At 39.9% G+C, this 25,413-nt stretch overlaps 1 protein-coding gene across 2 annotated transcripts; it reads left to right on the forward strand.

The window, feature by feature from the left end:
- The first annotated feature begins 96 nt into the window (after window positions 1-96).
- On the forward strand, window positions 97-25,088 carry HGS (hepatocyte growth factor-regulated tyrosine kinase substrate). Of its 2 annotated transcripts, none has more exons than XM_031965632.1 (22): window positions 97-306; window positions 2,402-2,486; window positions 8,353-8,428; window positions 8,984-9,076; window positions 11,118-11,241; window positions 12,157-12,209; window positions 12,991-13,059; window positions 13,156-13,280; window positions 17,065-17,143; window positions 17,333-17,431; window positions 17,672-17,767; window positions 18,652-18,690; window positions 18,779-18,922; window positions 19,027-19,086; window positions 19,815-20,028; window positions 21,023-21,195; window positions 21,592-21,732; window positions 21,821-21,998; window positions 22,092-22,225; window positions 22,445-22,564; window positions 23,798-23,884; window positions 24,215-25,088. In XM_031965632.1, exons 1-22 carry the CDS (start codon window positions 270-272, stop codon window positions 24,332-24,334), a joined length of 2,346 nt encoding a protein of 781 aa, XP_031821492.1. In that variant the 5' UTR covers window positions 97-269; the 3' UTR covers window positions 24,335-25,088. The 2 variants fall into 2 exon arrangements, with proteins under 2 accessions (XP_031821492.1, XP_031821493.1); XM_031965633.1 differs by having other exon boundaries at window positions 19,818-20,028; window positions 24,215-24,437.
- Window positions 25,089-25,413: the final 325 nt, after the last annotated feature.

A 25,413-nucleotide genomic window follows, 5' to 3' on the forward strand; every position in this document is an offset into this window, starting at 1 on the left:
CGACCATCGTGACAGGTGACCAATCAGCGGGCTTCTCGTTTCGCTTAGGTAGAACGTCTCTGCTCGCTCCTCGATCCCCGGAAGCTGCTATTCCCGAGATTCCAGCGCCTTCTTCGCGGTCTAGTCGCCGTCGGTCTGTCTGTCGGTCGCTCTCTCCGTGACGTGCGCGCTCCTGTGGAAGCACCCGTAGACGGAAGCGGAAGCCGGGGGGCGCGCCTGCTCCGAGTTGGGAGAGCGTCTGTGGCTGCGGGGTTGGGTCTGAGGTCGCCATGGGGAGAGGTAGCGGCACCTTCGAGCGTCTCCTAGGTAACGTGGCCCCAGACGGACAGCTTCCCCCACCCCCCCCCTCCCCTCCAGCGCCGATCTGGGGCTGGCCGGGCCTGCCTCGTACGCTCTGGGGGGCCTCGCCGCCCCAGCTCGTTTTCGCTCCTGGGGCGCTGAGTCAGTCGGGCCCCTGGCGGGAGGTGGAGACACTAGAGGGTGGGGTCATGTATCGGGTGGGGGGCGTGTCTCCCTCCTCCTTCCTCGCCGTCTTTTATTTCCCGCCCCCCACCCCCCGCCATTGCCTGCCTCTACCCTCCGCCTTTCTTCCCACTGCCCCATGGGCTGGTCTCTGAGGTGTCGGAGCGGGGCGCCGCCAGGCAGTATTGGGGTTGGCAAGAAGGATTGAGGACCCCTCATTTTCTGTCGTCCCCTCTTGCAGGGACTTTAGCCTCTAACATAATTTTCCTCCTTTGGAATTTGGTATGGCTTGTATATGCTCAATAGGATCAGTTTCACATGGGGAGCTTTAAAGCGTCAATTATTTTTAGGAGTCTTGTGAGAACTGCCAGAAACTTAGGACAATTGCATACAAGTGGCATCCAAGGAAAGAAGTACTGTTAGGGAGCTCACACATGCCCCATTACTTAAAATTACTTTGGTCTAGCATCTGACAGGTTGGACCAGCAGTCAGAAGCCCTGCATCACAAGAATTGGTGACTAAGTCAGATAAGAATGTCGTTTCACCGAAAGTGTAGTTTGCACTAGGCATCTAGATTCTGATGAAATTCTTAGTTCTGGTCCTCTTAAGCAGTGGAACCAGTTTTCTTCCTGGAATCTACGAGGGCTCTCTAGTGCCGCCATCTTCGGAAAACAAAATAACCTTTTTAGTCTGAGCCCTTACTAATAACCTTTGCATAACAGACCTGAGTGCACGCCCAGGAGACCTCAGTGGAGAAGAGAGGGATTGAATAAGAGGGATTCAATTTATACTAATAGCTTTATAACTTAGGAGCATACATCTTAAGTAAGCAAGTTACTTGATCTCTCTAGGCCTCAGTTTCCTTATCTGTTTAAAAAAAAAAAAAGCAATTGAACACCTATATAGTCTCTGAGTTCAAAGATTTTGTTCCTATGACCCTAGTAAACAATGTGGTATATCCTGCTTAGATAGAATGAGAGGTCTTTTTTGGGTATAGTTAATTGTTTCTAACCAACAGCCACATTGACAGCTATTTTGTTTTGCATACCATTTTGGGAGAGATTATACATTTTAGTAATCACATCAGTTAAATTTTATCAAGAAAACATTGGCGTGATTTGCAAGTTATATGAACCATTTAAAGTGATTCTGCTCTTAGCTGGCTGACCAACATCCATCTTTCAAAATGTAATTTACATTTTAATTACCTAGCAATATTGAAAATGATTATATTTCTTTATATATCCCCAGAGAAAATGATATTCTCAAAAGCAGCAAGACATTGTTTCTTCTTGAACCAATATTTTAAAAGGAGTAGAAATATTAAGTTATGAATCACATGATATAAAATTAATGTCTCTGCCATTCATATAGATTGCTTTAGATTAAGTAATCAGGAGTTTACACTATCATTTTTTTATTGTCTCATGTCTACTTATCTTCTAATTTAATAAATTAGACATCTGAATGAGGAGATAGTTGAAAGGGTTAAGATGACTAAATTATCTTCCTTGATCATTTTATTTCCTTGCTCTTTGTACATTTTTTTTTTCCGGTAGGGGGCAGACAGTTGGGGTTGTGATTTGTCCAAGGTCATAAAGCTAATAAGTATTAGGCTCCTAAGGTTAAATTTGAACTCGGGTTCTCCTGACTTCAGGACCAGTGCTCTATCCACTGCTCACTATCTAGCTGGCCCTGTTCTTTTTTCCTTTTTGGAACAGGGATAATACTTTCTCCATTTTTTTTTTTTTTTTTTTTTTTTTTTTTTTTTAGGATTATTGTAGGATTTGGATCTATGTTAAAATTGTTAAAAACTATAAAAATAAGTCAGAATTCTCTGATCTTGTGACTAGCTTTAGCTGAGATAAATGATCTGATACTTGCTTAAATCCTAGTAAATTAGAGTAAATTCATTTAATGGTTGTTTTTTCCTTGCAGACAAAGCTACCAGTCAGCTCTTGCTAGAGACAGATTGGGAGTCTATCCTTCAGATCTGTGACATGATCCGTCAGGGGGATACTCAGTAAGTGAGCAATGTTTACTTTTATTATAAATATTTTTCTAAATCTCGTCATTTTTCAGGGTATTGCTTCTCAGTATGATGCCTTCCAGCTTAGGCTGGCATAGGTTGCCTGTCCCAATCCTAGGTTCTATAATTCTGACTAAATTGGAAAAAACTAAGACTCTGCTTCCAGATCTTTGTCTATGAAGCTCTGACTAATACAGTATCTTATAAGAAGTTTGCACTTCATCTGAAGAGTTCAGGGGCTTTGGTCATAAAAGACATAAGATTTTATTACATAAAATTAAGATCTTTTGCATGTACTTAAAATTCCTAATAAAAAAAACTTGAATAAAACAAGAGAAAAATGTTTGTATTAAATATCACTAATTAATCCTGACATCTAAGCACTTAGACAGTTGATACAAATATGTAAGATCAAGAGCCATTTTCCAGTTAGAATAGATGAAAGAGTCAAACAACATTTTATTAAGTGTTTATTATATGCCAAGAATTACGGTAAAGATTGAGCATACAGATATTTTTTAAAATAGACAAAGTCTTTCCCTTTAAGGTGCTTACATTCTAATAGAGGATAACAACTTGTTTTGAGAAAATGGAAAGTTGGGGGATGGCTCAAGGTAAGATAGTCTGGAGGGTTAGCTATGAAATCAAAGCATACTTGGATATATAGGGCCAGCCTGTAGAGAAAGTACCCTAATTTTGTATGAGTGGATTAACTTCCCCAGGGATTGAGTCATGTATTCTGAATGAGCTAGTCAAAGTTTTAGGTCCATTGTGGGGGTCTTGGTCCAGTGGGGTGGTGACTTAGGTAATTGGCTGGATGGGATATGAAATTAAAGATTTAACAGTTTTCAAAAAAAAAAAATTACAAATTCTTCCACAATCACAAAAATGTACTCCAAATCATTATAGAGAAATGCAAATTAAAATACCTCTGAGGTCTTATATCACACCTGAAAAATTGACAGATGAAAAGGGAAACAATCCATCTAGGAAGATTTAATGTAGCAATAATGAAAAATAATTTGGAGTTATTCAAGGACACTTTTTATATAGAAATTCTATTACTGGACATACACCACAAGGAAGTCAATGACTGAAAGGTCCAATATATTATCAAAAAAATTATCACAACTTTTTTTGTGCCAGAGAAGGGTTGATAGTTTATCCTAAAGATGATAGGAAATCAACAGAATTTGTTGAGGTTAGTGACAGGATAAGATCTGCACTTATACAAGATCACTTTGACAGCTTTGTGGAAGATGTTTGGAATAGCGAAGAGACAAGTCTGTGAGACTTAATTAGGAGACTTTTATAATACTTTAGGTAAGATTGATGAGAGCCTGAATTTAGGGGGTGACTATTCAAATAATGAACAAGGCAGAATTTTGAGAGGTGTGGTAGAGGTAGAAATAGCAAGATTTGATAACTGACAAACATAAGAGACTGGAAGGAGGTTGCTTCCCTCAAAAGAAAGAAGAAAGCTCAGAAGAGAAATGTTAATAATGCAGGCCTTGCACTATGGAGAGTGACGAGCTAGATGGGAGTAACCTTCACCGAGACAATAATTAAACCTTCAGGAGCTGGTGAAGTCACCAAATAAAAGTCCAGAGAAGGAAGAAAAGAAGGCCCAGTGCATTATGTTAACACTTAGGAAGCATGAAATAGATGAACTGGCAAAAAAAAAAAAAAAAGACTGAAGGACTAGTAAAGATTAATATAAAAACCCAGGGAAGAACTAGTGTTTAGGAGGAGATGTTCCCTAGTGTCAGATGAAACAGATAAATCAGGGCCATCAGATTTTATACTTAAAGAGATCATTGATAACTTTGGAGAGAGAGTTTCCTTTCTGTGGTGAACCAAGTGACAAAGATTTGAGCAGTGACTAAGGACAGAATATAGAGACTTATGAAGTAGAGTGAAATGAACAGAATCAGAAGACAAATATACACAACTACAATTCTGCAGCCCACTTCCTCTTTCCATAGTGGCTCTTCCAAACCTCTTCATCCTCCCTCATACCTCCTATGATTTCTACTCCCCCACTTTGTCAGCTGAGAATTTGCCTCATATTTTGCAGAAAAAATTGAAAACGTTTGCCACAAATTCCCTCTTCTCTCTCTTATCTGTCACTCAGATACCTTCTGTCACTATCTCTTCTTTTACTCGCTCACATGATGAAGTGGCCTTACTCCTTACCAAGGCTTACCTCTATGTACCTGAACAAATGATCCCCTTTCATTCCATCTTCTCCAAAAGATTACCTCCTTGGTTATCCTCCCTCTTTCACTTATTTTCAATCTCTTCCCTCTTTACTGGTTTATTTCCAGCTCCCTACAAACATGGCTATGTCTTCCCAATTTGGAAAACGCTCTCATTTGACCTTTTAAAAATGTCCATTTTTATCCTATATCTCTTCTGCCCTTTGTAGTTAAATTAAAAAAAACTGTCTACACTGGTTTTCTCAGTTTTCTCTCCTCTGTTTCTCTCTTCTTAACCCCTCACAGCCCAGCTTCTGACCTTATCATTGCATTCTCTCCAAAATTACTAATTATCTCTTAGTTCTTCAAACCAATGGCTTTTTTTTTTTTTTTTTTTTTTTTTAATTTTAATAGCTTTTTATTTACAAGTTATATGCATGGGTAATTTTACAACATTGACAATTGCCAAACCTTTTGTTCCAATTTTTCCCCTCCTTCCCCCCATCCCTTCTCCTAGATGGCAGGATGACCAATACATGTTAAATATATTAGAGGATAAATTAAATACAAAATAAGTATACATGTCCAAACCGTTATTTTGCTGTACAAAAAGAATCGGACTCTGAAATATTGTACAGTTAGCCTGTGAAGGAAATCAAAAAAGCAGGCGGACAAAAATATAGGGATTGGGAATTCGATGTAATGATTCTTAGTCATCTCCCAGAGTTCTTTCGCTGGGTGTAGCTTTTTCAGTTCATTACTACTCCATTAGAACTGATTTGGTTCATCTCATTGCTGAAGATGGCCAGGTCCATCAGAATTGATCATCATATAGTATTGTTGTTGAAGTATATAATGATGTCTTGGTCTTGCTCATTTCACTCAACATCAGTTCGTGTAAGTCTCTCCAGGCCTTTCTGAAATCATCCTGTTGGTCATTTCTTACCGAACAATAATATTCTATAATATTCATATACCACAATTTATTCAGCCATTCTCCAGTTGATGGGCATCTCCTTAAGTTTCCAGTTTCTGGCCACTACAAAGAAGGCTGCCACAAACATTTTTGCACATATAGGTTCCTTTCCCTTCTTTGAGATCTCTTTGGGAATATAAGCCCAGTAATAACACTGCTGGGTCAAAGGGTACCAAACGCCTTTTTAAATCCTCAGTCTCATTGACCTTGTGCAGCCTTTGTCAAGTTGATCCACTCTTTCCTCCTTTGATATTTTCTTTTCTTCTAGTTCTCTTATATATCTGATCATTCTTTCTCTGTGTTTTTTAATGGATCTTCCTCAAAGCTATTCCCCATAACCCTAAGAGTCTCTTTAGGGTTTTGTCCTGGGTCCTCTTCTCTTTTCCCTCTATACTACTTCACTTGGTGATCCCATCAGCTCTCAGAGATTAAATTAACATCTGTGTGCTGATAATTCTCAAATCTACCTGTCTTGCTCCAAACTCTGTTGACTCCTGATCTTATATCTCTACCTTTCAAGCATTCTGAACTGAATTTTTTAACTTTAACATGTTCAAAACTGAACTTAGTATCATTTCCTCTAAACCAGGAGTAAGGAATGTCTGCTGTGAAATTATTGCCCTGGTCCTACCAAAGCAATTGCAGGCAGTGATGAGCTGAAAGCTAGCTACAACAACCTCTCACTGCTTGAGTTTGTAAGTTGATAATTTTGTATGGCCCATAATGTTACAAATATCCAAATGGCCCTTGGCAGAAAAAAGGTTCTCCACCTCTGGTCTAAACTCTTATTCTGCTCCTACCCTCTCTATGACTGTAGAGGACATTATCCTCTCAGGCTTCAGGTTTGAAGCCTAGAAGTTACCCTGGATGCTTTCTCCCTCTTCCCCTTGCCTCCCTTCTCTCTGATTCTCTCTCTCTCTCTTTCTGTCTGTCTTCCTCTCCCTCCTTCTTTCTCTTTCCCTCCTGTTGAAGCCTTTTAATTTCCTACTTCTCTAACACTATTGCTACTCTAGTGTAGACTCTCATCGCCTCATACCTAACTTATTACAATAGCCTACTACTTACTAATCGATCTGCCTACCTCATCTCTCTCTCCACTCCAGTCCATCTTCTATTCAGCTACCACAGTGATTTTCCAAGAGCACAGGTCTGACCAAGTCATTCCTCTATTCAGTAAACTCCAGAATCAAAGATAAAATGCTTTGATTGCCATATAGAACTCTATTTAACTTAGTCCCCTCCTACCTTTCCAATCTTCTACCTCTTACATCCTGCTATTTAAGTCTCCATTTAATGACACTGGTCTCCTGGCTGTTCTAAGAAGTCTCTACACTCTAGATATTTTCTCTGGCTATTTCTTTTGTCTGGTTTGTTCTCCTGCTTCAACTCTGCCCACTGATATCCCTGGCTTTCTTAAAATCCCATCTTCTACAGAAGCCTTTCCCCACCTCTCTTAATTCCAATTGCCTTCTCTCTCCAACATTAATTATTTCCTACTTAGCCTATATATGGTTTGCTTTGTATGTATTTATTTGCATGTTGTCCGCTCTTTATGGCTTAAGCTTTTGGAGGTCAGGGAATGTCTTTTGCTTTTTTTGTATCCTCAATGCTTCGCATAAATATTACTGACTGATGTACTGATTTATGTTAAAGAAAGTAACACTAAAAGGAAGCTGGATTCATTTTAGTATTAATAACAAGTTTTGGTCCCAGAAAATTTATGATAAAATAAGCACAGAAGACTATACAGACAGAATATTACATATTTTTTCATATATGATGCTATTTTTGTTATTTTTGGTCAACTATTTTGTTTCAAAGGGAGATCTGTTTCTAGAGTTGGGCAAGAAGTTGTCAGTCCAGAAATGACTTATAAAAACAAAGATATCAATATTATTTAATATTTTTTCAAGTTACAGGCAAAAATAATTTCAACATTATTATTTTTATTTTACTTTATTTTAAAAATTATTATAGTTTTTTATTTACAAACATATATATGGGTAATTTTTCAACATGGACCCTTGCAAAACCTTTTGTTCCAAATTTTCCCCTCCTTCCTCCACCCCCTCCCTTAGATGGCAGGTAGTCTAATACATGTTAAATATGTTAACATATATGTTAAATCCAATATATGTGTACATATGTATACAGTTGTCTTGCTGCACAAGAAAAATCAGATCTAGAAAGAAAGGAAAAAACCTGAGAAGGAAAACAAAAATGCAAGTAAACAATAACAGAAAGAGTGATGCTATGATGTGGTCCACACTCAGTTCCCATAGTCCTCTCTCTGGGTGTAGATGGCTCTATTCATCACTGAGCAATTGGAACTGGTTTGAATCATCTCATTTCAACATTATTTTTGAAAGATTTTAAATTCCAGATTTTCTCCCTCCTTCCCTAAGATGACAACAGTCTAATATACGTTATACATATATTATAATCATGTAGTAAACTTTATTTAAAAAAAAAACAAAATCTCATGCTTTTCTGTGCTGGTAACAACTAAAATAGTGGAACAATTAAAACTAATTCTTCTGGTTTTTATCAACACTGGTGAAAACTATAATTGCTAAACCAGGTAGATAAATGTTCCTACACTGTTGTTGCAATTTCTTTAGTTTCTAAGAATTTGGATTTTTTTTTCTTATTCCTGTTCTACTTACTTAATGTCCTTTCCTTTCAGAGCAAAATATGCAGTAAGTTCCATCAAGAAAAAAGTCAATGATAAGAATCCACATGTGGCCCTCTATGCTCTAGAGGTAAATAGAAATAAATATACCTCAGTGAAGTCTGACCTAGGCTTTTTAACCACATACAGTAAGATTTCTTCCTAACTTTTGGAGAGCACAGAGATGAGAAAAGCCTTATGTCTGCTTCATTGTCTCTGGGAGGCCTGTAACAGAGAGCAGTTTTTTTTATGAGCACTAAGACATGCAGGAAAGAATTCTTAAGTTCTGATCTCAGCACTGCCTCTTACTTTGAAACCTGCAGGGAGGGGAATTATTTTCCTCTCTTGTTTTATCCAGATATAACTTGTAAATAACAGGCCTATTTCTAGTAATAAATACCTATGAGTTGATTCATGTGGGTTTTCTTGCTAGTACTATAGGGAATCAGTGAGAATTCTTGCAGACATTGTATGACTGCCGAATCCAAAGGAATAAAATTACTGTTTTGGCATCTCACAAACCTAAAGAAAGAGGACTGATAGGAGTTTGCCTTTGAAGCTACTGGGCCTTCAGGGGAGGGATTTTGTGGGTTTTGTCTTAATGAAATATTTCCTTCCCACTTATGGGGCTTCTTTCTTGTGACAGGTTATGGAATCTGTTGTCAAAAACTGTGGTCAGACGGTTCATGATGAGGTAGCCAATAAACAGACAATGGAAGAGCTCAAAGAGCTGCTCAAGGTAAGAGCTTCCTTGAGAAATATTGCTAAAATGGGTGCCCTGTTGCAGGACCCGAAGGCTGTAACTTTTTATAAAGGTTTTTATGGCAAAGTTTTTAGCAGGCTATCCTGATTCTTTGTAGTCAAAGTATTCTACTTCTGATGATAGTTACTATCTGGGTTGGAGGGGGGGGGGGGGGGGGGGGGGTGTTCATTGTGTGAATAGCAGTTCCCTGTATACACATATGACATGTAGGTAATCTGTATTGCACTTTTGTGACTGATTCACAACCTCCAACCTAGAACTGGGCACCATGCTAATGTAAACTGGTGGCAGCTGAGCTCTCACTGCAGTTCACTTAACATTTAGTGAATATTGTTTACAAGACACTTGGATCAAAAAGACAAAAGTAAGACAGGGAGCTTATGGTCTATAGGAGAGAAACTACACATACACCAAAGAATCCATTCAGTTAGTCTAGCAAGAAGAGGCTACTAGTAACTGAGTATGAGAAAAGGCCATTTGTATGTAGGGATAGCAATTTTTTTTTTTTTTTTTGTCAGTGTTAGTGAGGAAGAAGTGCATTCAGACCTAGGACCCATCTGAGCAGAAGCACAGTGGTAACAGGTACAGGGAACAGCTGGCAGAGCAGTTTGACTAGGACAGAGTCATTGAAAATAAGACAGGAAAAGTTCTTAACCTGATTTTTATGAATTTTTAAACAATATCTGGATAGTTGTGTTTGGTATAATTGGTTTCTTTTGTAATTCTATATGTTTTATGTATTTAAAAACATTCTGTTAAGGAGTCTGTGACATTAAAGAGGTTAAGAACCCCTGTCCTAGACATGATGGAAAGACACTGAAGACTTTTTCATTAGAATTACACAATCATATATGTGTTTTAGGATGATCAATTTAGTAGTTATATAGAGGATGGATAGGAGAGGGGAGGGGCAACTTGAAACAAGGATACCATTTTTGAGTCTTTTGCCCAGACTTGAGTCTTTGTTACCTTCATTTATGATTATAGTCTTAGAATGATAATGCTTCGGACATTTTTGATGTTATCAGATTTTGATTTGGTTTAAGAGACTGGAGTTACTGACTTGACTCTTCCAACTAATTGTCTGTGTATTCTATTTGCATTATGAGTGTCACCTAGTAAGTTTGTATATGGAGGATTTTTTTACTGAGCTAAAAAGTTCAAAGACTGGAACCCAGGTTGAGGTTTCTTGTAGTTCCTCCCTGAAGCCATTTCTCATGCTTCTTCACTGCTTCAGAATTTCAAGCTAGAAGCATCTCCTTGATAGTTATAGAGACTGAAGATTTGGCTGTGCTGTGTGACCTGGTTGAAATTGGAGTTCTCAGCACTTGGCACTTGTTCTGTTTCCTGGGGGAGTTTCCAGAACAGCTGGTCATGTGGTATGCAGTGATGATGCCAGAATCAGCTGATGATGGCAAAACCTCTGTCTAAGACTGGCTCTGACTAGAGGGAAGTAGGAAAAAACACTGCTAAGCACCCCGGGATGTGGAAGGCTGTTGATCCTCTCTCCTTGAAGCTAGCAGCTCAACCTTGGAAGTTCAGTTTTATTGATGTAAAACTTGGTTGGGTTGGAAAACTCTGTGTTAGAAGTCTGAAGCAGTGAAAGACTGTAGGGATGCTGATGAATTGAAAGAAATTTTAGTGTCTGGGCAGGATCCCATAGGAAATTTCATGATTGACTTTTTAATGACCAAGGGCTAAGATCTGAAGAATTGAAGCAATAGTTTGGGAATTGTCTTGCTGTTTGAATGGGATTTGGTTACTTGCCTCCTTTTTATATATTCATAAGACAAGCCCTGAGGGAAGTGCTTAAAACAACTGGACATTTCCTGTGGTAACTATCTGTCCCACTTTTGTTAGATCTGTAGGAAATCTTCCTTCCCCTTTCTTCATTTGTATAGTTGCATTCATTTGGAATATTGGATTTCTCATCTACTTCTTTTCCCTGAAGCTTCTTCCCTGGCATGCTTCATTTGCTGTTGCTTTTACTGATCTCTGTCTCCTCTTTTCTTTGCAGAGACAAGTGGAAGTAAATGTTCGTAATAAAATCCTTTACCTGATCCAAGCTTGGGCTCATGCCTTCCGAAATGAGCCCAAGTATAAGGTGGTGCAGGACACTTACCAGATTATGAAGGTAGAAGGTAAATGATATCAGGAGATGTGTGGAGATTTAGATTAAGAGATTTTTAATTTGGAGGTTTAAGAAAAGTGGGCATACATTCCAGATTAAAACACTGGGAGGAGGAAATTTTGGAATTAAATGATATGCTTGTGGGGAGGGGATATGGGGTGCACAATGAAAGCTGAAGAGGCTCTGTTAAGGAGCAGTGGGAGATCAGGTAGGGTGGGCTGGTTTATGAAAGGTCTTGAATTGAGGTAGAATTCAAATGTGATATGGTGATTTAGCATCTGTCATAAGTCTTGAGTCACTTGTCAGTTTTGATATGACAGTCGTGTTATGAAAAATAGTCTGATAGTGATTTGCTGGAGGACTTGGAGGAGTGAGACCCTGGAAGGAGGAGGAACAGTTTATTATAAGGGGAAGGAAGAGAATAAGCATTTTATAAATCCTTTAATATGGGGACTATTATTTCCCCTTTTTACTTTTGAGAAAACTGAGACAAACAGGTTAAGTGACTTGCCCAGGGTCACATAGTAAGAATAGAGGCTGAATTTGAACACAGGTCTTCTGACTCTTAAGCTCAGTGCTCTATTCACAGCATCACTCTTTATAAAACAAACCTAATTAATGCCCATAGAAAACTCTTTGGGCATCTATGTCACACATGCCTTTTGGAATGGGGTAGTAAGTGACCTAATTAGGAGAAGTGTACCCTCTACATGCCAAGGGCAGGGACAGAAGAAGGACTCCCAGCACACTCAGCAGGATCGTGGCAGGAGCTGAGATGGAAAGTGACTTTGTTGTAGATCACACATAATATATCAGCTCATTTTCCAAATCTTGGTCTTCTGATCCCAGCCTTTGCTCCATAAAGTTACTGTTGAGGTTTTTGGAGTGGGGTAGGAGTATGCAATATATATTCTCATTTCTGCAGGTCACGTTTTCCCAGAATTTAAGGAGAGTGATGCCATGTTTGCTGCAGAAAGGGTGAGTTCTCATATCTAGACCTTGGCTGGATTGAGAAATGTTGACTCTTGGAATTGGGGAGCAAAATGGGGAGTGAGGTGTGTTTGTTGCTTTCAATTGTTATTTAACATATATTGAATTACTTGGTGTCTAAAGGAGGGGGTGGAGGGAAGGGAGGGAGAAAAAACTTGGTGCACAAGGTTTTGCAAGGGTGAATGTTAAAAATTATCCATATATTTTGAAAATAAAAAGCTAAAAAAAATTTTTTTTAAAGAGCTATAAAGAATATTAAGGAGAAGCAGATACCTTGGCCAAATCATAAATAGAACATGCAGCTGTTTTAATCTCTTTATAGCAATATAATAAAGAATTATGATGGGATACTATACAGAATCTATGGCTCTTATGAAATTGTGGCTAGTGGTATTGTGGTCTGGATTCTAAATTAAAATTTACTCAGAGCTCTAAGATGTCTTGAATTCCTAATTTTTACAAAAAGAAGGAATCTTTTGGATTTGGGATTTTTTTTTTTCTCTTCTAAAACATAATTCTTCAGGCCTCAGTTACTCTGCCTTTCTCCTTAGGCTGCTGCTTTTAATTGGCAGGAGTAAACAATCCTTTTGCTCGTTTAACTGCCATTTCTGCCTACACTCTGAATTTTCCACGCATTCTTTTCTAACTTCATTGGGAATTAAGAGTTTTCACCCTGTGCTGTTATTTTAGCATTGGGTGCTAAATTTGGTAAAGCAGGAAGAGGGATTTGACCATCTAGTTTTGTCACTAACTCTTTCTTCTTTCCTAGGCTCCTGATTGGGTTGATGCTGAAGAATGTCACAGGTGCAGAGTGCAATTTGGAGTGATGACACGTAAAGTAAGTGTGTACTCAGCTGAGGGAGATGGCCAATTTGGGCTTTTGTGGTGGGTAAGATGGGAAAACACATTTCTGATCTTCTCCTCCCCTCTGTAGCATCACTGCCGGGCATGTGGGCAAATCTTTTGTGGGAAATGTTCCTCTAAGTGCTCCACCATTCCCAAGTTTGGCATTGAGAAGGAAGTACGTGTGTGTGAGCCCTGCTATGAACTGCTGAACAAGTGAGTCCCCCATATTCCCATATGTCATCTTCTCATGAATTTCTTCCTTCAGTGAGCTGTATTAGTCTTTGAGAGTCAGTTTTTGCCTAGAACTTGGTTTTCCTCCACAACAGTATCATGGAAAATCATGGAAGATCCCTTAGACATTACCTAATTTTAATTCAGTCTCCTCATTTTATAGGTGAGGAAACTGAAAACAGATTGCCACTTGCCTGCAAAAGGTGTTTTCATCTTGGCTCTCAGGAACTCTCCATAACTCAGGACTGGATTGGCTGTATTTACTGTAGTTGAATAGCATGAGGCTTATAGTAGGGAAGGCTAAGACTTTTCTTGGAGCAGAATCCCAATTCTAAATCCAATTATCCCTCTAGATGTGTCTGGCTGAATGTTGCTTAGATTTGTTTATCTAACATTGTATATCTAAGATTGTGTTTGTGTGGCCTACCCACAGGGATTCTGTCCTGTAAAGGCTCAGAAAGAGCAGCCCTAGGGAACAAAAGCAGAAGAGTTAGATCAAGGTGTAGAAAGAGGCACTGGACAGAATGTTAGGAGACTTAGATTTTTTTGTTCCAATTCTGCCACTGGTGATGCTGATGAATTGAGGGAAATCTTAGTGGTTGGGCAGGTTCTTTTAAGAGGTTTAATGATCAGTTCTAATAATTATGAATTCTATTAGTATGACCTGGGATACATTACCCTTTTGCCTGTTTCCTCATCAACTGTCCCTGTACCAAGCACTCAAGTGCAAAATTGAGAGAGTCTGACTTGTTCTCTAAGATCTAGATCTTAGAATCTTTTGCCTCAAATTGGTTTTTAATTCTCCAGGTAACAGGTATTTTTAAAAATTATTAATCTGTCCCTTCCAATGCCACCAGCACCCCCTCCATTTACCCCCCAACTGAGCAAATTTTTTTAAAAAGAAAAGAAAAAATAAATAAATTCCCTAACAAACATCTATCTGGTCTGCCAAAACAAATCCCCACATTGGTCACATCCAAAAATGCATTTCTTATTCTGTATATTCCATCATTTCTGACTTGAGATGAGAGGAGTTCTTTATCACTTGACTGATGATGAGCATTCTTAGGTCTTTGTTTGCTTTTGTAATTTTGATGTTATCATATAGCGTCAAATTGGTCTCATTCTGCTAAATTTTTTATTTCACACAAGTCTTTCCATGTCTTTTTGATGCTATATTTTCTCTAATTTTTTACAGCACAATAGTATTCCATTACATTCATACAACAGTTTTCCTCTTTTTTTTATCTTTCTCTTTTATTGGCTTAGCAGTTGTATAGCTGGGTCAAAGTAAATGCACTCTTTAGTAATTTTTGTGTATAGTTCCAAATTGCTTTCCAGAAGCCTGGACCAATATATAATTCCACCATATATAGATAGCATCAATGTATTAATCCATGTAATCAATGTAGCTTCTCTTTTTTTTCAATTTTGTTAATCTGATGAATGTAGTGCAGCACTTAGCACCAGTGCCTGTCACATAGTTGGTGCTTAATAAATGTTTATAGATTGACTTATTCTGACATGGAACCTCAATTGCTTAATTCCTATTTCTTCTATTAGTGTTTTGGAACACTTTCACATGACTGAAGATAGCCTTGCTTTTGTATTTTGAGAACTATTTCTATCCTCAGATCATTTATCAATTGAGGAATGGCTCTTATTTATTCTTTTTAAAATATATATATATATATATATATTTTAAAATTTATTTTGTTTAACTATTTCCCAATTTCATGTAAAACAATTTTTAACATTCATTTAAAAAAATTTAAGATCCAAATTGGGCCTTCCCCACTCTTTTAGAAAGCAAGTAATAAAATATTATGCATGTAAAGTCACACAAAACATCTTTCCATGTTAGTCATCTTGCAAAAGAGTAAACACACACACACACACTCTCTCTCTCCAAGAAAAATAAAGCTCTTTTTAAAAAGCATGCTTGTAATTTGCATTCAAGAATTTATCAGTTCTCCCCTTGGAGATAGATAGCATTTTTTCATCATGAATACTTTGTAATCATCTTGGATCATCATCTTGATCAAAATAGCTAAGTCTTTCATAGTTGTTCATCCTTACAATATTGCAGTCACTGTGTAAGTGTTCTCTTGGTTCAGGTCACTTCACTTTGTATTATTAATTCATATAAATCTTCTGGGTTTTTCTGAAAACATCCCCCTCATTATTTCCCACAACTTGTTCAGCCATTCTCCAGTTGATAGACATCTCCTCAATTTCCAAGTCTTTAAATGGTTATTATTCTTTTACATTTAATTCATTTATTTGTTGCAGAGATTTTTCTCCACTTAACCATTTCACTTCCAATCTTAGCTGTGTTGGATTTGTTCTGATATAAATTATTCGATGCAGAATATATATGCAGAGCAGTTCGCTCTGCATCAGTTTATAAAGATCTTCCTACTTCCTTTTTGACATTGTTCATTTCATCATTTTTTATGGCACAATAATCTTCCCTTTTGTCCCAATTTATTTAGGAACAGACGTAAGATACTATGGAAGTATAAGGTATACAGTTAGAAATAGTGATATTATTCTAGTTATTCCTTCATATATAGCTTATTTTTCCCAATAAGACAGACCCTTAGTTTCAAATTTTGGTGACCAAAAGAAGGCTACTATAGGTACTGTACATTAAAATCCTTTCATTCTTTTTTTGATTTTTTTGAGGATATAGCTACTGGTACAGTTGAGTCAGAGTAGGTCTGCACATTGTGAGAACTTTGTGGACTTAGTTCTGAATTGCTTTCTAGAATAACTGGATCAATTAATTCACATTTCCACTAGAGCATTGTCATATACCTGTATTCTCATAGCCCCTCCAACATTTGTCCTTAAATATGTTTTTCTCTGATTTTTAGTGAGATCATTTTTTCATGATTTTTGACAGCCTTGATTTCTTCCTTAACAAACTGCGTATTCATATCCATTGACTTTTTCTTTTAGGGAAAATCTGATAGAGTTGAATCAGGTCCTTCCGTATCTTGGAAATGGGATCTTTTTTATATTTAAATCATGTATCCATTTGGAGCTTATTTTAATTTTTGCCAGGCTATTATCCAGTTTTAGTGTCAGTTTTTCAAGTAGTGAGTTCTTTCCTTAATAACTTGGTTACTGCATTTATTTGTTTCATTATGTTGTGGATCTTACCTCTTCCATTGATTTTATCTTTAGGTTACTGTATTTATTTGCTTCATTATGTTTTTCAATTAATTTTATCTTTTTTTTTTTTAAAAAAACCACAACCATATTGTTTTAATGATTACTGTTTTATAGTTTGAGATCAGTATATTATTGATACCCCAAATCATTAAAATAATTGAAATAAAGGTACTTTGAAAAACTATCACACAGTAACTGTATCCTTCAGCAAATCCATTATCCTTTTAAAGTTTTAGACTTGAGAATACTTGTTCTGTGTGTCTTCTGGATTGTTGTCAACAAATAATAAAATGTATATATATAAAAGCATGTGAACAAAGGTAAAATGCTCTACAAATGTGTAAGGTAATTGCTGTTGTTCTAATTATCTTTCTGAGACTATAAAGTAATGAGACCAATTGTCTTGCAGAATCTGTTTCACTCCTTTCTGATCTTGACTAATATAACTGAAAACCCCTAGGAAATATATTGTTGGGAATTTGGTTTTAGGGGTGACCCCATCTTAGACGTTAGGGAATTGCTACTTTGAAGAGTGTCACATAAGATTTTTATCACTCAGTAACCTTTCATGCTATTTTTCACTTAGGAAGGCTGAAGGTAAATCTAGCTCCACGACAGAACTGCCTCCAGAGTACCTGACCAGTCCCTTATCCCAGCAGTCTCAGGTACAAAGTTTCCCCAGTGGCACTCTCTCTTGACAACCTGGACCTGGGAAGCAGCAGAGTTTCTTCCTCCCTTCTCTACCCTCCTTCCCTCTTCCCTTTCCCCCCGTATTTCCCTCTGCTTTCCCAGGGATCTTGTATGGTTTATCTACCCTGGACATTAGTCTCTTACCAACCTCTCCCTTTGCTTAGTTGCCTCCCAAGAGGGACGAGACAGCTCTGCAAGAGGAAGAAGAGCTTCAACTGGCCATTGCCCTGTCACAGTCAGAGGCAGAGGAAAAGGAGAGAATGGTGAGTGGCTGGCAGAGTCCTTTACATTTGAGACCCTGCTTTGACACAGAAAAAAGGAGGCACTGTTAAACCAGTTCCTGCCTAACAAAGTCCTCAGGTTTTCAGTTGAAGCTTAAGCATGGGGTAAAGGGGCCAAGGTTTCACTTGTTCAGAGGTGTTAGGCTGAAAGAAAGAATTGTCCACTTCCACTGTTTCTTAATTACTCTTTTCTAAAAATCCATGCTTTCCATTTTATTTCAGAGGCAAAAAACAACGTATACCATGTATCCAAAGGCAGAACCCACACCTGTGACTTCATCTGCCCCCCCTGCTAGCACCCTGTACTCTTCTCCCGTGGTAAGATCCCACTTGCATAATTCTACCATAAGTAGACCCTCTTGAAGCTTTCTCTTTGGAGTTAGGAAGGTTGTATATTTAATTTATATTTTTAAGATGGAAGTTGCCATCTTCCTTAAAGAATTATCTTCAAAAGGACAGGCGTTTGTACCTCACAAAAGGAGTACAATTATTTCTGAGTCACCAAATGTGCCCAGGCTTTCATCCTTACTGAACCTGATTGCTCTTTTTTTGTCATTCATAGGAATCAGGATTTTAGATTTGGAAGGTACTTAGAGAGTTAGTTTTTTATTATACTACAGGGATATTGTGTTAGGATTCATGGGTACATGCAAAGAAGAATAAGCCAGGAAGAGAGTCCAGGATAGTTCCATGAAGATGGTTTTTCATTTGGATCATGAAATATATCTAGGATTTCAGCAAACACAGGTGGTATTCTAGGCAGAGGAAGAGGTGGGAAATTACAGTGTCTGCTCAAGGAGGAAAAGTAGTTCATTTGACTGTAATATAGAATGCTTGAAGGAACCTAGTTGGAGAAAACACAGGGATTTTTGAATGCTAAATAATGGGAGTTTAGGCTTTTTTCAGTTTCAGTCCTTGAATGTTTTTGAGCAAAGGAGTGAGGAGTGAGCAAAGAAGCTAACTGTGTGCTAGCTAAATAATCTGTAACTCATTGTTTGATCCATCACCTGGGTCAGAATGCTGCCCAGGGACCTCTGAGGGGAGAGTGGGGGAGCAGTGGATGTGAAGTGCTGAGCTTGTTCTCTGGACCTTCTGTTGAGCAGCCTTTCATTAGTCTTCTTCTAGTGTGGGTGTTTAATTTCGATGGGGTGCCATTTTCTTTGTAAGGAATGATTCTCAGAATGTCTTCTTTTTATCCCTAGAATTCATCCGCCCCCTTGGCAGAGGATATTGACCCTGAGGTAGGGGCACGACTGCTTGTTCTGTCCTGTCGCTCCTCCTTTTTCTTGACCCACAGAAGTGCATTTTCCCTTCTATTCCTTCTTGCAGCTTGCTCGGTACCTCAACCGGAACTACTGGGAGAAGAAGCAGGAGGAAGTTCAGAAGAGCCCTACACCATCTGCTCCGGCTCCTCTGACAGACTCTGCTCCCCAGCCCACAGAGGGACATGCCACCCCTGTAACCATGCTAGAGGTAGCAAGGTGCCCCGGCCCTTTGTCTGTGTTCCTGCCCTGGGGCTGGGGGTGGGGGAAAGGTTTAAGGTGACAGGCCCCCACTGAATCTCTGGTCTCTTCCAGACTCCCCTCCCGGAAACAGACTCTCAGCCCATAACTCCCTCCGGTGGCCCCTTTAATGAGGTAAGCTATTGCTTGGCCCAGCCCCTAGGCTTCATAATGTTGTCCGTCTCAACACACAGTCCTCAAGGGGCTGGTCAGCCCCATCTCAGGCACCTGGAAAATGGCTCTGAGTCTAATAAGCAGGAGAAAAATGCCACAGTCAAGGGAATGTCCTAAACATCCGCTATGGCTTCTCTCTGATCAGGAATGAGCTGATTCCAGCCCTAGGAGTGTGATTTGGGTCACTTAGTGACCCTGCATTTCTAACTGGATGCCAGAAAACTTGACCCCAAGAACCTGAGGGAGGTGGGTCTGTTGTGAAAGGCAAGCTAGTGGTTAAAATAGATACAGACTGTCACTTGTGTCCTGGAACTGTAGAGTTAGCTTGAACCCACCCTGGAATGAGCCCCAGTGTCCAGATTGTGTCTAGAGCTACCCCAGTAGAAGTGGAATATTAGTTCTTGGGTGTTTGTTCCATGACAGTCACCCCCTGGCACTCTGGGTTTGTTAGACAACAGAGCAAGAGCTGGGGCCTTATAGAGATAAAAGAGGCTCTCTGCCACCTACTATGGGGAGATGAAAGAATTTATCATAAAACCTTAAGAGAAACTGACTTCCCTTTAGTGTTCTAGTGCTCTGAAGGTCTGTTCGATAGAATGGTCCTCTGCCCTGGGAAGTCTGAGACAGTTTAAGTCTTAGCTTAGGTGTTTGTAAGTGGTACTTGGCAATCTCCTGTGCTTTTTCTCCAGCAGCAGTATCAGAATGGGGAGTCTGAAGAGAACCATGAGCAATTCCTGAAGGCCCTACAGAATGCTGTCACCACCTTTGTCAACCGCATGAAGAGCAACCATATGAGGGGACGGAGCATCACCAATGACTCAGCTGTGCTGTCCCTCTTCCAGTCTATTAATAACATGCATCCTCAGTTGCTGGAGCTGCTCAACCAGCTAGATGAGCGAAGGTGTACGTACTTATGGTCTCTCTTGAGCTCCACTCCAACTGTACCCTACTACCCACTGTGGCCTGAAGCCACACCATCCAACATTTTGGAATTCTTTTTTGTTGGAAGCCACATCCAGTGGTCTTTTCCATTTTATTTGTACAGTCTAATAGAAATTAATAATTTTATTTCCAATTGCCATGTCAGCTCTAACTACCACAGGTCAAATGAGTTTTGCTTCTGGAATAGTAATATAGGGCAGCTCAGCCTCCATCACCTTGAGGGTCATGCCCATGATATACCTGTCTAAAACTGCCTTTCCCTTCTCATCCTCCCAGGGAGGAAGGACTGTATGGCCCCCATCCCAATGAGATTAGATTAGATTGTTGCCATACCCTCTCTTAACGATAACCAGTTTTGCCGTGGGTGAAAAAAATGTCCAGTTAACATACCTATATGAATTAAGAAACTAGTACTTCTTTAAATTTAAATTTAAATTCAGTGCTCAGCTAAGCCATATATATTCTCCTGGGAAGCACAGGGCATACAAAGTAAAGAAAGATACAGTTCTTATGAGCAGGAGCTTAGGGCCTCTTGTGAGTACTCTCTGCACTGTGTGAGGGTCATTAGAGCCTGTTAGAGAGATGGAGCTCTAATGACTTATAACTGCTCCAATACTTTGGAACACCCTGTGTTGGCTGCTGCTGTTTCAGAGGGGCCTCGCCAAAGGCTTACACACCAGAGCGTGCTGACCGGCAAGGTCAACCTGTACTTTAGGGAGAGGATGGAGAGGAGCCGAGCCAGCCAGGTATTGGCTCTGTCTTAGTGACAGCATAGAGTAAGACGGTCCAGATTCTGGGAGGGTTCTGCTTAGCATCACTCGAGATGGGAATTTTTCCAGCCTGTGCAGGATGGAAATGACCAACAGCACTCCAAGAACAGAGCCACAATTGGGGGAGGGAGGAGGGAGGGTCTTCACATAGAGGGGAGTTCATGCTTTTTGCCCCTCTTCCATAGTATATTATGAAGGACTCCAAGATAAGCTTGCCCAGATCCGAGATGCCCGGGGAGCACTCAATGCCCTCCGAGAGGAGCACAGGGAGAAACTGCGCCGAGCAGCTGAAGAAGCAGAACGTCAGCGCCAAATCCAGCTGGCCCAGAAACTGGAAATCATGAGGCAGAAGAAGCAGGTGAGCAAAGCTACTATTCCTAACTATTTCCCTCAGAGGATTATTTAGATGGAGAGGCCAGTCCCTTTCTAAAAACTGGGTGTGTTTAGCGTAAAGACAAGACAGAAGGGAGCCTTTCTCTGGTTAGTTACCATGTGGAAGAAGTAGCCATGTTCTGCTTTGCCCTGAGGGGCTTGGGTTCAAGAATGAGGGCTGTGTATGCAGAGGCAGGATGAGCTCTCTCTAGAGGACACAAGTTTGGAGATGTTAGTGGTTGGTCTAAGATGTCACAACCTGAGTCAAAATCAGATCAGGCTCTTCTGATTCCAAGTTGTCTTTTCAGCGTTTTTGATGTGACTCCTCATTCCTAGGAAAGAGACTAATAGGGTGCCTTGGAATCTTGCCTTTCCCTTTCAGGAATACCTGGAGATGCAGAGGCAGTTGGCCATTCAGCGCCTACAGGAACAGGAAAAGGAGCGGCAGATGCGCCTAGAACAGCAGAAGCAGACAATTCAGATGCGAGCACAAATGCCTGCTTTCTCCTTGCCTTATGCCCAAGTATCTGCTCGTTCTGTCTTCAGTCAGACATTTTCTTTTTCTGCTAAACCTCCTAATTCTAATAATCTCTTATTTTTCCTTTTACCAGCTACAGGCCATGCCGTCAGCAGGTGGGGTAATATACCAGCCTTCTGGCCCTACAAATTTCCCTGGTACCTTTAGCCCAGCAGGTTCAGTGGAGGGCTCCCCTATGCACACAGTATATATGAATCAGCCAGCACAGGCAGGCAGTGGACCCTACCCTAGCATGCCAGTGGCTGGAACAGGTAAGAGGATATGGGCACCACAGGATAATTAAGCTACCGAGCCATAACAAATAAAGTTAAACTTGGAATCTTCCATTTTTTTTCCTGCCACAGATCCTAACATAGTGAGCGCCTACATGTATCAAGCAGGGGCAGGTGGTGGGCAGGCAACTCAGCAGGGGCAGCCTGTGCCCACCACAAATCCAGCTTATTCTTCCTACCAACCAACCCCCACACAAGGCTATCAGGTATGTTGATAGAAGGTAACTATCAATCAAGTAAAAGTTTAGCTCTTTTCTTGGTAGCAAAGTCAGAGCCAACATCTCATTATCCTTTGAATTCCTGGTCATGAAGAGAGAAGAGAAAGAGAAGGAGAGGGAAATGGAGAGGAAGGAGAGGGGAAAGGGAGGGAGAGGGAGAGAGAGAGATGACTGGGAGACTTGCCTCACTTTATCTTCCCTTTGCAGAATGTCGCCTCTCAGGCCCCACAGAGCCTCCCACCCATTTCTCAGCCTCCACAGTCCAGTACAATGGGCTATATGGGGAACCAGTCTGTCTCCATGGGATATCAGCCATATAGCATGCAGGTGAGAAGAGGTTCACTAAGTATTAAGGTCTTGGTTTGTAGTTTAGAAAGGGGTACTCCACAATATCTAGAGGAAAGTGGAGGATTGAAATAGGCAGGAATACTTTAAAGGCCTAGGAAAAGGGGTATAGCTTCAGTAACTGAAGGATGTTTGTTCCTCTATTTTTATGGGCCATCAGTCTTTAAAGAAACTATCTTGAAGTGAGCAAAGTGGAACATCTTTTTCCATCTGATTGTTTTTTTCTGTACCATGCAACGTTTCCTCTCCCTACTTTTGAGTCTTCTTGATCATATATTTCAAAACTTCAGGCATCTTATTTCATTAATGCAACTACTTTCCTTCCACTGATATAGTTCAGAACACTAAACCATCTGTGAGCAGTGTGGTGATTAAAAAAATTAGTGCTAGATGATGACCAGTTCTGATGGATCAGGCCATCCTCAGCAACAAGATCAACCAAATCATTTCTAATGGAGCAGTAATGAACTGAACCAGCTATACCCAGAAAAAGAACCCTGGGGGATGACTAAAAACCATTACATTGAATTCCCAATCCCTATATTTATGCACACCTGCATTTTTGATTTCCTTCACAAGCTAATTGTACAATAATTCAGAGTCTGATTCTTTTTGTACAGCAAAATAATGTTTTGGTCATGTATACTTATTATGTATCTAAGTTATATTTTAATATATTTAACATCTACTGGTCATCCTGCCATTTAGGGGAGGGGGTGGGGGTGGTAAGAGGTGAAAAATTGGAACAAGAGGTTTGGCAATTGTTAATGCTGTAAAGTTACCCATGTATATATCCTGTAAATAAAAGGCTATTAAATTAAAAAAAAAAAAAAAAAAAAAAAAAAAAAAAAAAAAAAAAAATTAGTGCTAAGGTGATAGAACCATATTCCGTTTTCCTTGGGCTAATACTTGAAATCCTTCTAGTCCTCTAGGCCCCAGCTTCTTAAACTCTGGATAGTGACTCCATATGGAGTCTTTCCAACTGTATGTGAGGGGAAGAGGGTGTCAAGAAATTATGATTTATTATCAGTAAGTGTTTGATTTGTATATCTATTGTATATACCTGTATACCATAAAAGTTTATTAGGCAAAAAGAAGTAGGCAGTAGAAAAAGTTGAAGAAGCCCTGCTCTATTTCTTGGTAATATCGGAGTAAGGTGCTTCCACACCATTCAACTGATTTCTTAAGATCAGTATTTCCTTTATTCATCCCTAGAATCTTATGACTGCCCTTCCTGGCCAAGATCCAGCAATGCCACCCCAGCAACCCTACCTCTCGGGACAGCAGCCTATGTACCAGCAGGTAAGTCTTTTTCGAAGGTTTCTACCATTTTTTGACTGGCTTCATGACCTTGAAAAATGTTGTTCTAAGAATTAATTCAAAACCTCATTGGATTTGGGGTGCAAATAATAGTATTTAGGCTGTCAAATGAAAACAAAAGCCAGTCTGCTCTGAAATTTGTCAGCAGTAGATTTTGGGCTGGGCACAGATAAGTACTTAAAGGTTCTTCATCAGACAAGTTAATGTCTTGGACCCCAAAGTTTATGCAGCCTAGTGGGCTAAAAAGGATTGACTAAATCATGCTTTGTTAGTGAACAAGCTTGTAACAACATCTGGTTTTCTTCCCTCTAGTTGGCACCTCCAGGAGGCCCGTTGCAGCAGCCACCGCCACCGGTGCCTCAGCAGCCCGGCCCGTCACAGGGTCAGCCGGCTCCAGGAAGTGGAGAGGCACAGCTCATCTCCTTTGACTGATCTTTGGGAAAGGGTGATTGGGTTGGGGGATCATCATACCAGTATGACACTATGGTTCATCAGAAATTACTTCTGTACTTAACTAGCCATTATTCTGTCAACTTATTCTCTGCCTGTTGCCGTGTAGTCCTTTCTCTGTACAGGATGGGAGAAGGGGAATCTCAAAAATGAAGGTGGAACTGTTATGTTCAGTCAGCAACATGGTTTCTGGACATCTCCCTTTCACCAAAGCCACCTCCCTTTCTGTCTTCCTGCAGTTTCTTAATTTCCCAGGCCCCCATCACCATCATTCATCTCATTGGTGCCATGTTTCTGGAAACTGACTCATTTGTCCCAGGCCTGGCCCCTGTGAAAGGAGAGGGGTGGGGTTATAAGAGGAGGAGGAGTAACACCTTCCAGGTGAATTCTGGCCCTGATATCTCCCCACAAAAGAAGAGCTGTTTGACCCCTTCTGGCGAGTGGGTTGGATTATGGTTTCTTCAGCTTCAGATGCAGTTCTTATTTCGTGAAATCGTTGAGTGTATCCCCAGCTGCTGTGGAGGCCATAAGGGAACATGTATGGAACTATATAGTGTAGACCAAAGCTGGCTCCCTTCTCAGAGAGGTTAGCTCCTAAGAGTCACAAGCCCCTCTCCATAGGACCTGGCCAAAGCTGGGGGTCCGTATACCCCTGTTTCTAAGCACTCATCTCTCATATTTAGTGTCTTTAGTAAACTGACTGGAAACAATAATAAAAATGCATTTTAAAAGTGAATGAATGCAGCATTGTTCTGATAGCTGGAAGAGGGATCTTTTTTTTTTTTTTTTTCCAATTCTTATAATTAGATTTTTTATTAAAGGGCAGATTACAGTACTGGACCCTGGAGGGTACCTGCCTCCGCCTCTGAGCAGAAAGTTGTATTGTGCCCATGAGTGGCCTTCACACCCAGTCCAACAAGAATTTCTTAACCTTGGCCTTTTATCATCTCCCACAACAAGGGGCCCTTACTAGAATCAGAGCTAAAGAGGACAGATGGTGAGGGTGTCACGGAGTCCAACTAGACCTGGTTAAGGATTATCTGCACAGCCAACAAAGATTT

The sequence above is a fragment of the Sarcophilus harrisii genome, chromosome 4, assembly GCF_902635505.1.
Source record: "Sarcophilus harrisii chromosome 4, mSarHar1.11, whole genome shotgun sequence".
Taxonomy (NCBI): Eukaryota; Metazoa; Chordata; class Mammalia; order Dasyuromorphia; family Dasyuridae; genus Sarcophilus; species Sarcophilus harrisii.

Bases quoted from the DNA above. Each gene is read 5' to 3' on its own strand.
- HGS (XM_031965632.1), top strand. From the start codon at position 270: ATGGGGAGAGGTAGCGGCACCTTCGAGCGTCTCCTAG. The intron at 13,281-17,064 runs GTGAGTCCCCCA...TTTTTCACTTAG, and splicing joins TGCTATGAACTGCTGAACAA to GAAGGCTGAAGGTAAATCTA. The intron at 22,565-23,797 runs GTGAGAAGAGGT...ATTCATCCCTAG, and splicing joins ATCAGCCATATAGCATGCAG to AATCTTATGACTGCCCTTCC.